This window comes from Aedes albopictus, chromosome 3 (genome assembly GCF_035046485.1).
Source record: "Aedes albopictus strain Foshan chromosome 3, AalbF5, whole genome shotgun sequence".
NCBI classification, from domain to species: domain Eukaryota; kingdom Metazoa; phylum Arthropoda; class Insecta; order Diptera; family Culicidae; genus Aedes; species Aedes albopictus.
Window position 1 is genome coordinate 193,229,336 of NC_085138.1, and position 17,648 is coordinate 193,246,983.

Genomic DNA, 17,648 nt, shown 5'->3' on the forward strand with positions numbered 1-17,648 from the left:
TGTGAGAAGTGAAACATATCCAATTAACATTTTAAAAGCCATAAACTGCAATTATACACTTCCAAGCACCGTAGCAGACTGCTTCCCTATTTTTCCCACACAAATCCCATGGAACAACTTTTTTCGTTTCCAGGACAGCTGGGTGTTTCTTCGGTCGGTTCAACAAGAAGAAATGCTTCTTGTACGTAATGTGTTTACAAACACCCAGCCTCCCCGTAAATTGCTGCCCGAAGCTTGCGGAAAACGTTGGGTGGAATTTAAAATGCGAACCATTCTGGCACCTTCGCCGAAGAGCCGCACCACACCGCAGCACGTTGTACTGATTTTTGGTTTTCAGCAACGATTTCTCCATGTTTGCTAATTACTAACATATTACACGAGATTTAACAAGAAATTCACTCCATCGTTGGTTGGGTTGGAGCGACCACCCTGGCCGTCCGTTGTGCCGTCTAACCTTACGAGGTTCGATGCAGAATTACCCCCCGGGGAGAATGAATACGGTGAATAAGGGAAGTGAAGAATTTGCTTCGTACCTACCAGTTAGTGCAAAGCTGCTCGTCGGTGGTGGTAATTATTATTAATCACGGTGAAAAAAATTGAGTCTGAGTTTGTGGAACTCTTTGAATGATACACTGCAGTGTTTACGGTGACGGGTAATTTATTCACGGTTAACACGCTTTGATAATTGTGCTCCTACTGAGTTATGGTTGGAGGATGTTCGGGGATTGTTGGAATAGAATATAATGAGACAACCTAGTTTAATTGATTTAGTGGAGCCTCGTAGCCGTGCGGTTACGGTCACAAAGCTTCTAATCGCACCATGTTATGGGGTGAGAGTTCGATTCCCGCTCCGGGCGATGAAACTCTTCATAAGGATAGTTTCTTCTCCGTGTCCACTGGTGCATGCTCCGTATGTCCCTTGTCTAGTGTTAAGTTTCATTCAGTCTGTGCAGCCTCTGGCTGAAGACAGTGTCCGCGAACACTCATTTTTATGTTTTGCGCTAACGTAAGAACAAACTGACATTCACTAGACGCGACGCGAGACAAGACATAACACTTATCGTTCTTACAATCATCAAGGATTTAAAAAATTACCTTTTCTGTCGACCGGTTTCGGGCACGATGTTGCCCATCTTCGGGACAATGTCCGTACGAGTACGTCTAATACTACGCACGTCGGCTGCCTGATCCACGAGCTTGGCGTCGCTTTGTATCGCCTTCACGACGACCGAGTACTTCGTCTGTTCAGTCTTGATGACGAGATCGTGCTTGGCACATACTCTTTAACACCTCATTATGGTTAGGCTCCCCAATCTCCTCGACCTGCAGTTTTTTCTTCTTCCTCATGAACTCGACTTTCGTCCAAGGGGGGTCCTTCCCTTGGTTCGCCCTACTCTGTGATTACTGAGGGCCTACCAACTGTCGCAATCCCTTCGCTCCTGATCTGACGGCTGCCTCACCCGATTCTGCAAGTGCTAATCAAAAACAGTCGCATCCGCCACACCTTGTGGGCTTCCTGCGAAAGCGAAGGCCTCCGTTTGGGTAGACTTCGTAACCTTTGCTTCCGCCGGTTTTGCCGCTGCTGCAGTTTCACGATTCTCTCGTGACCTTACGAGAGCTTACGAAGTCGCAACAGTGCCGTTTTAAGGTCCTTTTGTTGGACTTCGTGGACTCAAAGTCGATGATCTTATCAAGCTGCTGCTCAGCCACCACTTTTGCAGGTGAACCAGGGAATGAATGCGTTGGAGCTGCGTGTGCAGCTTTCTGCTCTTGACTCCTCACTTCTCCTAAGCGGAGACCTAACCCACCCACTTCTTGCGAAGGGATTGATCATTTCGTTTTAGTGATCATTTTCGTTTTACATTTCTCTTAACAAAATTATGTGCCTACTTTCTATCGCTACGATAAAAATACGCTCAACGCCTTCCCCATTATATATAGCTGTTTTGTTTTTTAATGTGGTAGAACATCTGTAGAAAATATTTCCTCTCGTCATACCGTTTTTTTTTTATTTACACGATGTTTGTAGTAATTGAAGGAAAAACTGCAACACATATTAAAACTCTCGTTATAAGTAACGCAAAGTGAAATTCTAGTTTATACTCTAGCGAAACAATTGTCACTTTTCAGCTCACTGGCTTAAATTATGCTTTCTCAAGGTTTGAAGAAAATTAGTTACACTTTAATAACCGTACTGTTCCTAATAGAAGGAAAAAATGCTATAAATTAAACCATATGATCAGATTTTTTGTACAAAAGTAGTGTTGTACATCCAATTTTCACATAAAATTAACAGCTTTCCCTTTGAAAATCATAATTTTACGGAAAGTCCATTGGTCATCCTTGCTGGTCAACGTAAGAATATAGTTTGTATCAAAATAGAAGGGCAATTTTATACATTTACGCTTTGCATGATTACAATTGCCGCTTAGGGCGAAGAAATCAAGAAGAAACCGAATTACAAGACTTCATGTTTAATCATAGCATAGCCTCCTCTCACTCGACGTTCGAATTCCTTGATGAGTCGTGAATGATTTCGTACTTGATGACCTGGGCGGTGTTGCTCTCCAGGACCTGCACCTGCACGGGCTGGTTGGTAATGACCAGGTTGCGCATCGTATGCTGCTGTTGATTGTTCTGGGCTTGGCTTTGCTCGGCCTGCTGTTGTACGACTTGCTGTTGTGCCTGCTACTGTGCTTGCTGCTGCAGCTGGTGCTGCTGGGCCTGCTGTTGTGCTTGCTGTTGGGCGGCGGCTGCTGTTGCTGGACCAGAGCATCCTGGTTGGTCTACTGTATAACAACCAGCTGCTGTTGCTGTTGGGGCTGTCCCTGTTGAGCCTGCGCCTGGCCCTGACCAGTTCGTTGATTCTGCTCGAGATGCTGCCGTTGATGCAGCATGAGGTGGTTCTTCTGGAAGAAGGCCTTTCCGCACTCGCAAACGTGTGTTCGCACCGTGCAGCCTCCGTTCGGATGGCGTCGGTTGTGCAACAATAGGCCGTGCTTAGCCGCGAAGCCCTTGCCGCAGTGGCCGCAGTAGTGGGACTTGGGTTTCGCCTGTGCAACCACTACAGTGTGCTGTTGTTGTACCTGCTGGACCTGCGCAGGCTGCTGAACGACCTGTACCTGCTGTTGGGGCTGTTGGTGTTGAACCTGTTGCTGTGCCTGTTGGTGCTGTACTTGAACCTGCTGTTGGGGCGGGCTCTGTGATTGCAACGTTTGCTGTACCACTTGACAGGAGGATGTGATAATTTGTACTTGATTAACAGCTGGGAACAAGTGGCCGGGAATGGCAGCGGTAAGGGCACAAAGATCCGTCATTAAGCTCTTGTCGCCGGTGTGCAGACGCAGATGGAGGGCAAGTGCTTCGCGACTATTGAAGGCACTGCCGCACTCCCGGCAGGCATACTGTGGCCGCGAGGACGTTTCCGGCGAACTTTGACTGGCGGCAATGGTGGTGATGATGTTACCGGTGTTAACATCCTGGACGGTTTGCTGTCCCTGGTGGTGCTGAATCTGCTGAACTTCGATGTGTTGCTGTTGCTGCTGGTGTTGCTGTTGTTGTTGTTGCTGCTGTTGCTGCTGCTGCTGTTGTTGAGCCTGGGCTTGCTGAACTTGTTGCTGCTGCTGTTGTTGGGCCTGCTGGGTCTGAGCGTTGGTCGTGACTACGCTGTTGGTTGTGATTATCGTGGTGTTGGACGAATTCGGATTCACTCCACTGGATTAGGATTAGCCTGCACCGCTAGATTTATTTTTATTTTTGATAAGTTGACACATTTTGGATCCCATAAGTAGCACGGGAAAAGAGGTCCACCACGCCCTGCTGCCAATAGCTTAGCTTAGCATAGACTAACTGTGTAGTGTGTACATGTCAATGGTTGCTCCTCCGTGATTGATCTGACCTGGTATTATATGCACTGAGATTCAACTGAATAAGGGGCTGGGATACTCCACTTATTCTCGAAATGCAATTTAAGCAGCTCATACATTTTGGATTAATACCGCTACTGGCCAAGTTTTTATAGTCTGTTGGGAAGGGAAATAAATGTCAGAGTGTAATGGTTGTTCCTACAAGAGACCGTAAACCCCGCCCCCTCTTTGATTGGTGATGCGATCAATGTATAGGTGATATATTGAGACGATATATTGTGTATAGATTACTCTGAAACAAAAACGGCAAAGTTCGCTTGTTTGCATGTTATTTGATAGATTGATGCTGTGCTGTTTTAAATGCTGTGAAAGTTAGAAGGAACGGAAACGGCATTTTCAACCCGTTTCTGTTCTGGCGATGGCTATGAACTTGTTAATATACATAAGTTGTGTATGTAGAGAAGATAAAGAGAAAAAGTATATGGAGAAATACAAATAAGGAGGAAAGACACGGACCAGAGATTGAACCTAGGAGCCTCTGCATACGAATCAGAAGCGATAGCCTCTATACCACCAAGCGTTGTGTGGTTACCTCTATTTTTTATAATAAATTTGATTACAAATAAATAAACCTCTATAATATTTTCTCGTCTCTTTCCGTCTGAGTACTCCATTAGTTTCAAGAAGTCTCCGATCATATCTATACTCATTTCGGCAAAGTTCAACTCTCATTACAGCAGCACACCATGAGCTTATCCAATAACAATGTCTGCTTTCGTTTATCATGATATACCATGTAAAATTCACATTCACAAGTCATTGCAAACATAAAATGTTGTTTAATATACAAAGTGACTACAGAAATCTCGAAAGGAAACATAAAAAGAAACATCTGAAGCTGTTTCCATGAATCATCTCATGTGTTTAGTTTGCATAAATCCAGGTCAACTACGCATACCCAAAGCTCACGGGAGCCTGTAGATGAGTGGAAATATCTGCTTCATTTACCAATGTGATTTCCATTTCGTTTCATAACACCCCTCTCTATTCGAGCCATCGTGGGGGTCATAGCAAGGCTCTTCTATGATCATGCCAAAGCAACACTTCAAATACAACAACTAGAATGTGTGTTCATACTGTTACTGTACATACCTACGTATCTATCTATCCAAGTGGATGTTGTGAACCAACGATAAAGAGAGGTCCAATTTGGGGACCAAGCAAGCAAGAATGCATTCACGCCAACAGCTAGCTTGAATCGTTTCTGTACTGGATTCCCCCGCATTCTATTTTCCTTTATTCGCACACTCTTGTTCGCTGCTGCTGGGGCTAGTAGGGTGACAAGAGGATGTTGAATTTTGTATTTTAAAGCAATGGTTACAATGCTGTGATTGAAGTTTGGAGTAAATTTTAATAATATCGGAAAAATATATAAACAAAAAAAAATACCATTTTATGGCTTGGAAAAATGAAAAGTAGCTAGTCACATTCAGTCACCCTATCGTAGCTTACGTATGGTGAAATAGAAAAGTCGTGACCGTCGCTTTGTGTCAAACTTCAGTGGACAACGGATAGAGTAAACTGTCCTTCACCAATAGTCAATAGGGTGGTTGCGCTTGTTGGTTTCTTTGCATGATATTCTTTCGTAACAGAAGCACTTCATGCATATTGCAAGTAGATAACCATTCTGTTTGTTTTATTATTTTGCTCATATATTCAAACACAAGGGAATTATCTATTTCATCTTGGAAGCAGGACATTTGTGTTGACGTTGACGATGCTTTATTATAACTATTAAGGGTAGATTAAAACATGAATTTACAGACATTCTACTTTAACAGAAGTCTACCAGCCTCAGTCTCAGAATCCTCATTTTGTCGGTATAACACTAGGTTTGAACAGGTGATGCGTTGGGAACTTGTATTCACGGCATTTCTGAAGGATTCGCCGTACGATGTCAATTGTCGACTTGTATTGATGACTTCCTTCAAACTCATTAGTTTTAGGTAACAGATGACAGGATATCACTTAGTAAGTCATATTCAAAATGGTGATCGCTCTAAAGTTCTCACATTATTGGAAATGGATCAGATTTCGGTTTCCCAGATCCTGACTATCAACCGGTACAGGTACAGCTATACAATCATATCAAGTTGTTTTGTTAGTTTTTTTTGCTGGTGAATGGCATTGCCAGCACATCGAAGTGCTGCTTCCACATTCATTAAATCAACTCGTCCGTCAAGAGAATCCCGTCCATATCCTTAAAGATTTCGGCTCGCAACACGAAGTCGTTGCTGGATATGTTCAGATTCTGACAGAACTTCCATGTTTCTTGAGAACGGAACAGCAGCTGCAATTCCTCGCAATCCATTTCTTCCACAAAAAAAAATACGTTCTGATATTTGTGAACAAAAAATCACGTAACATTCATTCGAAAGAAGATGGTTGATGAACGTGATATGGTCGACACCACACCTGCTTCCAACTGCGTAGCAAGTATCAATAACTGATAACGCGTGCACAGCGATTCGACCTTCTCGCAAGTAAGGCCATATTAGCCAGCGATCCAACCCAGTAGACCAACGCCATGGCATCAATGCTACCAGGATGTTCTCTCCACGGCCACTTAATCGCTGCTAGGGTCGATTTCGACCATGGGGCACCGATATGACCTACGTAGCCGAATCCAAGCTCTTGGAACACCTCATGTATAGCGTCAGCACTAGCCATTCTTCGAGTCCACATGCCACCTCCTCTGTAGCTCCAAGACGATGAGGGTAATAGCCGTTGAAACGGCATTCCAACCAAACTCATCCTTACACATCATCTGAACAAAATTGTCAAGCATGCGCTCACGCATTGTGCAAAAACGCGGGCATACGAATTCTCAAGTACGTTCCAGCTTGCTACGGTAGCTTTTGGTATTAAGCACCGTGCTCTAAGCTGGGCCGCCATACTTTAGTATGGACGTATTGACACTAGCCAGAAGCTTGCGCTTACTGACATACACCGCAGATCTATTTGACCTCTTCCGGGACAGTGCCACTATAGCTGTGGAGGCTCTTTTGCAGGCGTAATCTACGTGGCTGTTGAAGGTAAGTCAATCATCACACCCAAATGTTTGTCGGAGCGCTTCGAAGTGATAGTGCAATCGCTTACACTGATCACCACTTGCTGCTTCGACTTTCGGTTGTTCATAACCACCACTTCAGCTTTGTGGTAAGCCAACTCCAGTTTCTTGGATCTCATCTACACCTCCGCATCATTTATCGAGTGGGTAGTAGTCAACTCCACTTCTTCGATCGATTCACCGTAGACTTACATCCTAATGTCATCAGCGGAGCCGATGATCTCCACTCCCACCGGGAACACCAACCTCAACACCTCGTCGTACATCGACCCAGGATGGAACCTTGCGGGAGGTTATGTGATAGCACTTCCGACCTACCTCTGTGTCGTAAACTAGTACTCGCTTCTGGAAGTAACGTCATAGAATCTTGTACAGGAACCCGAATACCCCGGACAAACGCAGAAGCACATTGGCAAAAGCCGGCCAACTGGCGCTATTGAATACACGATAATAAAAACAAAAAAAAAGTAAACCCTTCCAGTTTTACAATAGCTGGACAATCAGTGGATAATGTTGAATGCTTCCAATATCTTGGTAGCCAAAAGGGGGCCGATGGCGGCACCAAGATCGACATAGGTTCACGGATAAAGATGACGAGGGCTGCTTTTGCAAGTTTAAGAAATGTATGAAAAAAAAAACAACCAGATTTGTCGACGCATCAAAATCCGAATTTTCAACTCGAACGTGAAATCTGTGCTGCTATACGCCAGTGAAACCTGGTGTGTATCAGTGGAGAACACTCAACGGCTACAGGTCTTCATCAATAGATGCATGCAATATATAATTCGTGCATGGGAGCCTCACAATTGAATCTCCAACATGGAGCTCCATCGTCGATGTCATCAAAAGCCGATAGCGACAGAAATTCGGGAGCGGAAGTGGAGGTCGGTCGGCCACACTCTTGGCAGGGGCTAAAACGAAATCTTCAAGTAAGCGTTAGATTGGATCCCAGCAGGACATCGCAGCAGAGGCAGACCCAGAGGATCATGGCGGCGCAGCCTCAACAACGAAATCAGGCAAGTCCACAGAAATTTGAACTGGCCACAGGTCAAGGCGATGACTGGCAATCACCCAGGATGGAAGTCTTTCAATTCGGCCCTCTGCACTATCGTAGGTGATCAGGACTGGAAGTAAGTAGTAAGTACACTGCCATCAGCGCAACGATGTCGAACCTGCAATCTTTCAGTAGATTGGTGGGTATGCGGGTACTCTCAGTGAAGTGGAGAGATCGGCTGTTCCACCACGTACCGAGTTTCCAATGGCAAGTCTTGTTTCGTCTGCCTTACAACTTCCCTGCTTTTTATCTTCTAATTTTTCTATTCTTTTAGCGTACCATATCAATAACTTTTATATTTTTTCCAATACTACATTTGTTCGCTCATTTTTAAAAGCAATAATGGTATCCCTAGAAGTTGCCTTGTTCTTGACATTCCAACACACATAAGGTTGAAACAGCATCGCAATTCCCCTTGACGAATAAAATGGTTGAAGTTTATCTGTAGATTGGGGGAAACAAAGCGATGAGTTCGTTCCGTTGCGTTGTTGCAAAAACTAAATGACGGTACGTACCAGAGCGTTCATATGCGCAGTGTCACCTCGGATTACACATCCATACCTAACCTACCTACATGGAGCAATCTGAAACGAGTGGGGATGTGCCTGCAGGGATACGGTTTATGTACGAACGAACGAATGCACGACACGCGGATTGAAGTGAGCTTCTACACACCGTCGTCGCGTCGGTCGATTCTAAATGAAGCACCAGCAGGATAAATCGCATCTCATCGGGAACCTATTGCGAATGGACAGCGAGTTAATCGGCAGCATCGTCAGTACAATGAGATTTACATATAAAGAACTTCATTTGACGGAGGCAGCGGATTGCGGCATTCAAATGACTGCTGCAGTGGAGTTGTGATCACCCCTTATTACCGAGAGGGGAAGCGCCATTATTAAAGCTTAATTCGTTTACAAAGCCAATTATCGATGAGAGTTAATTTAGATCCAGGTCATGAATTTCAATTACTATATAGTTAACTGTAAAAGATTTATTGTGCAATGTACAATCATTGGTGGCAAATCGTTCACCGTGTCCATTTTTGTTTTGAATTTCAATTTTCCGCTTAGTTGTATTTGCATGCATTAATATTCATTGGAAACGTCTGGGTCAACTGACTGGGTTTCAAAAACTAGGCCAAACAATCTGCGGGTTATTTATAATTCGAACTTTAAAATTCGTTTTTATTTTGTAGCAACAAAGCAATGATAAGAGAAAACAGGTTGCTTGAAAAAAAAAACCCAGATTAATCCACCTAGTGGTGATAGCGCCTTTCTCGTCGAATATGTACTCTAAGATATTTCCGTCGCCATAAGCCGAAGTGTTCCTGAATCCTGAAAATACTCTAGAACGGAACAAATATCATTTTCTTCTTTTGTCACAGTGCTCGTTCGTCAATGAGGGGATGGAGTTGATAAATAATAAATGTATTTGATGAAAAAAATACTCAAACAATTAAGCAAAACCGCTCAAGTCATCGGGTTTGGTAAGAAATTTTCTGGAGGACTCTTCACCTTAAAATTTAAAAATTTTTGGGTTTATTCATTTGTGCCCTTCCTCAAAATGTTGAATTCCGATCCAAAATTTCGAAGGGGGACCCCTCTTGACTTAAGAGAAAAATCGAAATTTGTGTCAGCCTTGTTCAGAAAAGCAAGAACCTTATCAAAGCCATAATCGAATTTGGAAACTTATTGATGGCTCTTATTCCTATGTTATGTATTATGTTGAATGTATAAGCAGAGCTGAAATAGTAGTTTACGCAACAAGGTGCAGAATGAGGATTTTTACAGCACGAGTCGTACATTTATGCAACGAGGCTTGCCGAGTTGGATAATTACGATGAGTGCTGTAAAAATCGAGTTCTGCACCGAGTTTCGTACAACGTTATTCGCAATTTCATAAATTACTACTTGAGGCAAGATTTGAGGATAATTTTAAACAAAACTTTTCCATCAAACTCCACACTGAGATGTTCAAAGCCATCTTTAAGAAAGTGTGATCATAGCAGGTTATGCTGTGTAGCTGTCAGAAATTTTTAAACCTGCGTCCAGAAACATCAAGAAGTTGATCAAAACTGAAAACAGTGCTGTAATCAGCGGTCGGAATTTTCGCTCATTCTCACGAAAACAGAATTCTCCCTCACGCCAATTTTCAGCGAAAATCTGGCTTGAGAAATCTCCCGCACAAAGAGCAGAGCGAAAACATTTTTTCACTCACTCCCAAAGGTGCGAGAATTTCGTTTGCCCTTTGTCGGCCGATTATGTTGTCTTTCCTTGACTCGTATGACGCCGACGATGATTGGTTTTATGCATTATATTTTCTACACCCTATGTGTGGTTGGCGTGGTGCTGTGGATAGAGTGCCCGTGTCACGTATGTTTTTAGTAATGTTCCAGGTTCGAATCCCGTCGCGGGCACAATTTTTGTTAATCTGCTTTGAAAAGATTTTCGTGAAAAATGGGTGAGAGAAAATTTAACAGAACGAAAAGAAATTATCTGCAGGTCGAAGCGATATTCAGTTATCATGAATCGCTACTCTCGAAAGAAGTGCCGGAGGGGAAAAGTGTTCCTCAAGCAAAATAGTGAAAATAAGCTCTCCCGCCGCCGTGAGAATAGCCATATTTCGTATCGCTGAAACGAAAATTACGAACCCTGGCTGTAATGGTTCATTACGCAACGCAAATCAGTGCTGCAATGAACCATTACCACACTGCTAATTTGGTGTGGGAAAGTAAGTCTTTTCCTGTCAGATTTGCGTGAGGGAAAACAGCCTATTACGATGAGAAATTGCAAAAAATATTAAACCTCTCAGTTGACTGCTTGACCACCTTCACTAGCACTGGATGCCGAACATTATTAAGACATTTCAGTATTCTTTTCTGCACAGTTTAGCCTTTACTTTATTATCATTGGTTAAACTGCCGTTCTACGCATAATTATCCCATGTTATATGGGATTCGCATATAACATGGGACAATTGGGCGTGGAACGGCAGTATAAGATTCATGTAAAATTTGACAAAAAAGTGCAAGCAAGTAAAATTTCCCATAATAAAACCCATTCAAATTTCAACCGTGTTACAGAGCGCGATGGCTCAGCCAGTTGCATCAAAATTGTGCGCAGTAATTTAAGTGCTATAAAATTAAAATTTTCCCTTACAACGTTGATTCATCCTACTGTATAATTACGCCTCAGGAAAATGGTGTGATTTGCAAGATCGCTTGAATTTTTATAAAAATTTTGTTCTTTTACGCATATGTATCGCTAGCATCGATTTTGTTTTGTTGTAATTTCAGCGATGCATCTAATCCTGATTCTGCAACACTGCCGGTAATCTTAGGTGTGGTCAGAGCTTAGTCAAAGACTATTTTCCTGCTGCCCGTTTATCTGGTTATTGAACATTTTTGATGATGTGATATTTCGCATGCATGGGTTTGATTCACTTTATCAACTGGCCACTTCCGGCTAGACATCTGGAAACGGTTCCGGAACACAACCGGTTCAGATATGTTATTTAGAGGATTGATTGGTGGTTATCGGTGATATACAGCTTATTTAGCGTTAAGCGTTTCGACCTACTATTCTTCGGTCATCATCAGAAGCATTCAGCAGGATTCACCCCTTCAACTTCGTCAGTTTACTATATTAGCGATTCAGATATGGTCTGAAACTATTTTCCTGCTTATCGTTAATCTGATTATCGATAAAGCCGCTATTTGGTGTGTCGCATGTCTGGGTTCGGTTCACTTTTTTAATTGGCCACTTCCAGCGGGACACCTGGAACCGGTTCCGGAACACAACCGGTTCAGATATAGTCCTGCTTACCGTTCATCTGATTATCAAAAAAGCCGCTCTTTGATGCGTCGCATGCATGGGTTTGGTACTCTTTTATAGTTGGCCTCTTCCGGCGGGACACTTGGAACCAGTTCCGGAACACAACCGGTTCAGATATGGACTGAAACTATCTTACTGCTTACCGTTCATCTGGTTATCGAAAAAGCCGCTCTTTGATGTGTCGCATGCCTGGGTTTGGTTCACTTTTTTAATTGGCCACTTCCGGCGGAAAACCTGGAACCGGTTCTGGAACACAACCGGTTCAGATACGCGCTGAAACTATTTTACTGCCTACCGTTCATCTCTCTCTTCTTGGCGTAACGTCCTCATTGGGACAAAGCCTGCTTCTCAGCTTAGTGTTCTATGAGCACTTCCACAGTTATTAACTGAGAGCTTCCTCTGCCAATGACCATTTTGCATGCGTATATCGTGTGGCAGGCACGAAGATACTCTATGCCCAAGGAAGTCAAGGAAATTTCCTTTACGAAAAGATCCTGGACCGACCGGGAATCGAACCCGTCACCCTCAGCATGGTCATGCTGAATACCCGTGCGTTTACCGCCTCGGCTATATGGGCCCCCGTTCATTTGGTGATCGAAAAAGCCGCTCTTTTATGTGTCGCATGCATGGGTTTGGTTCACTTTTTTTGTTGGCCACTTCCGCCGGGACACCTGGAACCGGTTCCGGAACACAACCGGTTCAGATATGGTCTGAAACTATTTTCCTGCTTACCGTTCATCTGGTTATCAATCCAGCCGCTATTTGATGTGTCGCATGCATGGGTTTGGTTCACTTTTTTAGTTGGCCACTTCTGGCGGGACTCCTGGAACCGGTTCTGAAACACTACCGGTTCAAATATAGTCTGAAACTACTTTCCTGCTTACCGTTCATCAGGTCATCGCAAAAGCCGCAATTCGATGTGTCGCATGCCTGGGTTTGTTTTTTTATTGGCAATTTTCAGCGGGACACCTGGAACCGGTTCCGGAACACAACCGGTTCAGATATGGTCTAAAACTATTCTCCTGCTTACCGTTCATCAGGTTATCGAAAAAGTCGCTGTTTGATGTGTCGCATGCATGGGTTTGGTTCACTTTTTTAGTTGGCCACTTCCGGCGGGACACCTGGAACCGGTTCTGGAACACTATCGGTTCAAATATAGTCTAAAACTACTTTCCTGCTCACCATTCAACTGGTTATCGAAAATGCCGCTATTTGACGTGTCGCATGCATGGGATATGTTCACTTTTATATTTGGCCACTTCCGGCGGGACATCCGGAACCGATTCCGAAAATCTACCGGTTCAGATATAGTCTGAGACCGTTTTCCTACTTCCCGTTCATCAGATAATCGAAAATGCAGTGGTTTGATGGGTCGCATGCATGGGTTTGTTGCATTTTCGTATCTGGCCCCTTCCTTCGGTACCGGTCCGGAACACCTAAATGGCCATAACTCCGGAACGGCTGGACCGATCTGAACCATTTTCAATAGGAAACAATGGGGCAATATACCGCATCGAATGAACCATCGGTCGTTGAAATCGGTTCATATTTACTATCTAAAAATGAGGTGACCTTTTTGTACACATACACACACACACACATACATACACACACACACACACATACATACACACAGACATCATCTCAACTCGTCGAGCTGAGTCGATTGGTATATAACACTTGACCTCTCCGGGGGCTCTATCAAATTTTCGTTTTTGGAGTGAACATATAGCCTTTCGGTACACCTTGGTGTACGAGAAAGGCAAAAATAGGAAAATATCTGTGAAACCTTTTTTTGTTCGTAGCAAATATTTGTATGATGGGTAATAATCAAAATCGGGTAAACTAGCATCCTAGCACTACCATAATGACTAACCCAACATTTTCTTGCAAGGTTTTACTATTCCTTTGACTCTTACAAATGTAAACGCAATCGCGTAATCTATTTTTTTTTTCTGTTTTTCTACTCAAAGCAACAAAATAACCTTAAGTTTAGTCGTACTACTTCTTTCTGCTCAAACTTCCACCTACCAGCTAGAGAAACAGTGCACACAGAGCATGCTAATATCGGATGCTGCTTGATTCGTCGGATGCGGCACAGAAAGATGGATGTCCGGTAAAGTTATAATAGACTGTAAACTCTTGCTTCCGCTCAGTGAGACGTGCTTTTATCACACGGAATGGTGCGATGATCGGGGCTCAGAATGAATGGATGGATCACATGTTTGAAGTGTGCCCTAGTCATTCCAGGGCGTCGCGTCGTCGTCGTCGTTGTCGTCGTAGTTCTCGCTTGACTTTCAGTACATTTCGAGGAAGAATGCACACAAACGAGCAACTTCCTTGGACTGGGTCTTTCCCGGGTGAATCCGAATGAAGAGGGTGCAGGTGGTGTGCTTTTTGATACGTTCAATCATCGGTGGCTGAATGCCGAAGTTTTTTTTTGAATAAATTCGTCCCCTTAATGCTAGAGCTAGGTAACTCGAAAATCATAGTTTCGAGAAAAACGACTTTGAAATTTTTACAACTTTTCATGCAGTTGTTCCAAAGGTATGGAGCCTTCAAAATGATTATTTTTTAGCATTGCTTGCTTATTCAACTTCTACTCTTTCAACTACAAGAAAAAGTTTTGAACTATTTTGGTTTAAACCTTTGATAAAAAACAATAAATGGATGAAAAATGGCCGAGTTACCTAGTTATAGCACTCAAAATGCAATATAAATAATGGAGGAGATGTTCTGAGATGCCTAGTTTTTACCACTATTGATATCATTCTTTTCAGTTTTCTTCTTGCAGTATGCAAATTAAAAAGAGTTCACTTATTGAAATTAACGTGTAATTACTGGATTTGCTAGAATACCTGCTATATCACCACATGACACCTCAGAATGTTCATAAAATAATCGTCTACGAATAATCACAATTTTTCGCTAAATCTATACAAGTAAAATATTTTAAATTTTTAAGCCTAAAATGAAAAACAGTAGTAGATTTTCAATCTACTAACAAAAGAATGACAAGTAACATTTCCACGTCCAAGCATCCGATAGCTTTTAACATATGCGGTTGGAATTAGATATGATTTTCTTAGTTACCTAGTTATAGCACTCAGTTCTTGTATTCTACACTGAGATACCTAGTTTTGTAAATGGTGAATATTTTCGTCGTGTGTAATCGTATTTTATTGGTCTTTGGATATATTATAGAGCTCAAAAAGCACGATATAATGGTATATGCAACTCAAAAACGTCAAATTTCGAGTTACCTAGTTCTAGCATTAAGGGGACGAATTGTAGATGGATTTTTTTTAACTAACCTGATCAGTAGGAAAGGACCCTGAAAAGAGCCCTGTGATAACGCATAAAGCGAAAAGAATTAAACCGAACCCTGGAATCCCAGGATTACTATCTTGAGAGACACTGTTGCAGCGAAAATCATGGTCAGAAAACCGGAAAAAGTCCCGGACTGAATCCAGGAGTAATCCCAGGAGAAATCTCCGGAGGAATCTATGAAAGAATCCTGAAGTATCTCTAGTGTAATCTCTAGAGGAGCCTCTAAGCAAATCCTGGAGAATCCATGACAGAATCCCAGGAGCACTCAATGAAAGAATCCAAGGAGGAATGCCTAAAGGAATCCCGGAAGCAATCCATGATAAAAGCTCAAGAGAACTCCTTAAAGGAATCCCTATGAGTCACATGACATATTGGAGTAATCCCGAAAGAATGTCATATGGAGTTACCTTGAACATCCAGGAGAAGTTTCTGAACAAATCATTAAAGATGGATTAATACAAGTTGATAAAAAACCTAGCGGCATCCCAAAAGATCATCATCCTGGGTGATTGTCGCCATGAGCCTCTTGGCATGACTCTGTTGCGATATCCTGTTGGGTTCCAATCTAACGCTTGCTTGCAGAATTTGTGAACGCCCCTGCGTAGAGTGCGGTCTATCGGTTGCTGTTGATATCGACGATGCTGCTCCACGTGGAAAATCCAATTGTGAAGCCAGCATGCACGAATTATATACCAAAGACATCTATTATATACCGCAGAAGATCTGCAGCCATTGAGTGTTCTCCGCTGATACACAACAAGTTTCACTGGAATACAGCAGCACAGATTTCACGATTGAGTTGAAAATTCGGATTTGGATGAGTCGACTAATCTGATTGTTTTTCCATACATTTCTTAAACTTGCAGAGGCTCGCCTTCTTGATCCGTGCACCTATGTTGATCTTGGTGCCACCATCGGCCGCCATTTGGCCATCAAGGTATTGGAAGCTTCAGAATTCTCCACTGTTTGCCTAGATACCGTAAAGCTGAAAAAGTTGTAAGTGTAGAATTAGCATTTAAGTTAAAATACACATTAATAAAAACTAAAAAAAATGAAAAAGTTGACCGTGTTTATATTCAACGATTTGGTCTTGCTGACGTTCATGGTGAGATTTGTCACCGAGGAGCGATCGGCAAGATCACTTACTCTACTTGACGTCATTTAGGTGTTCCGTGGTAATGGGCTGACACAGCAGCTCACGAACAGTAGCGGTGATAGTCTACATCTTTGCCTCACTCCAGTAACGCCTGAATGAGATCACACAAGACAGTGTTGTGCAGTACTCTGCAGGAAAATTTTCTGCACTATGCTTCCATGAGGCCGACAATTTTCTCAGGGACACCCTTGCGCCTAAAGTCTTCCAACATGTTTTCGTGATGGAGATGGTCGAAATCTTTTTCGTAATCAATGAACACCAAGTAGAGGGATTCTTGGAATTCATTGATTTGCTCCAGAATGATACGGAGCGTTACAATATGGTCCACACAGGACCGCCTGGCACGGACTCCTGTCTGCTGCCGCCGGAGAGTTGCGTTAACCTTGTCCTGTATCCGGTTAAGTATTAAGGATCATGTGATCAATGTCGCGGTTTCCCATATGTTGCAGAATAATTGATGCAGCAGTTGTGCAGATACTACGGCGTCAGCTTTGAGCATCTCGGTTGATATGCGATCAACCCCCAGGGCCCTGTTTGATTCCATCCTATGGGTGGGTGTTCTATCTCCTGCAATGATGGGACTTCGATGTTGACGGGTAATTTGTCGAGCCCTTGGCGGATCATGCTGAGGTGCGTGGCCGATACTTGACAAAGGTTTCCAAAGTGCACAAGCTAGAGTTTCAGCTGGTCAGCAGGGTCGGCCAATAGCTGTCCAGATGTGTCTTTCACGGGCATCGTAGCATTCATCTTACTCCCACTAAGGCGACGTGAGACATACTAGAAAAGACGAATGTAGCCGGTATTTGCGGCTTTATCACCTTCGTCGGCTAGAGAGTCCGTCTACGCTCTTGTGTCCCGCTTACATGAGCGTGGGCGCTTCACTTGCTTGTCCAGAGCTGAATACCGCTAACGGGCCACACTACAGCTTTGGCTAGTCGTGCTTTTCCTTGCTCTATCGCGGCGCTCCTTTGCTCCTCTATCTTCCTTCAAGTGCCTATGATCCACTGCTTTCTCTGGGCGCGTAGCTCGCCCAAAGTATTCTCGCCGGAGGCAATGAAGGTGTTCTTGAAGGAACTTCATTGATCTTTTACGCTTTCACCTCCTGGAATATTCGCATGGTTTTCTAGCTCCTCCACGAAGTACTTTTTCACCACAGCGTCTTCCAGTCGGCGTGTGTTGAAACATTAGAATAACTAGCCACAGAAGTCCAATGTCGCGGCTGTTCGTGTGACTAACATCTAGTTTGCCACGCCCTTACAGCGTCATTAGCGGTCAT

General features: G+C 43.3%; 1 protein-coding gene across 1 annotated transcript in view; it reads right to left on the reverse strand.

The window, feature by feature from the left end:
- Positions 1-2,771: 2,771 nt before the first annotated feature.
- LOC115258192 (ras-interacting protein RIP3-like) overlaps positions 2,772-17,648 on the reverse strand; it is a 39,071-nt gene continuing 24,194 nt past the window's right edge. Inside the window, exon 2 of the mRNA XM_062843121.1 lies at positions 2,772-3,714. Coding sequence (XP_062699105.1) covers positions 2,787-3,714 — 928 coding nt within the window. The 3' untranslated portion in view covers positions 2,772-2,786. The remainder of the gene's footprint in view (positions 3,715-17,648) is intronic.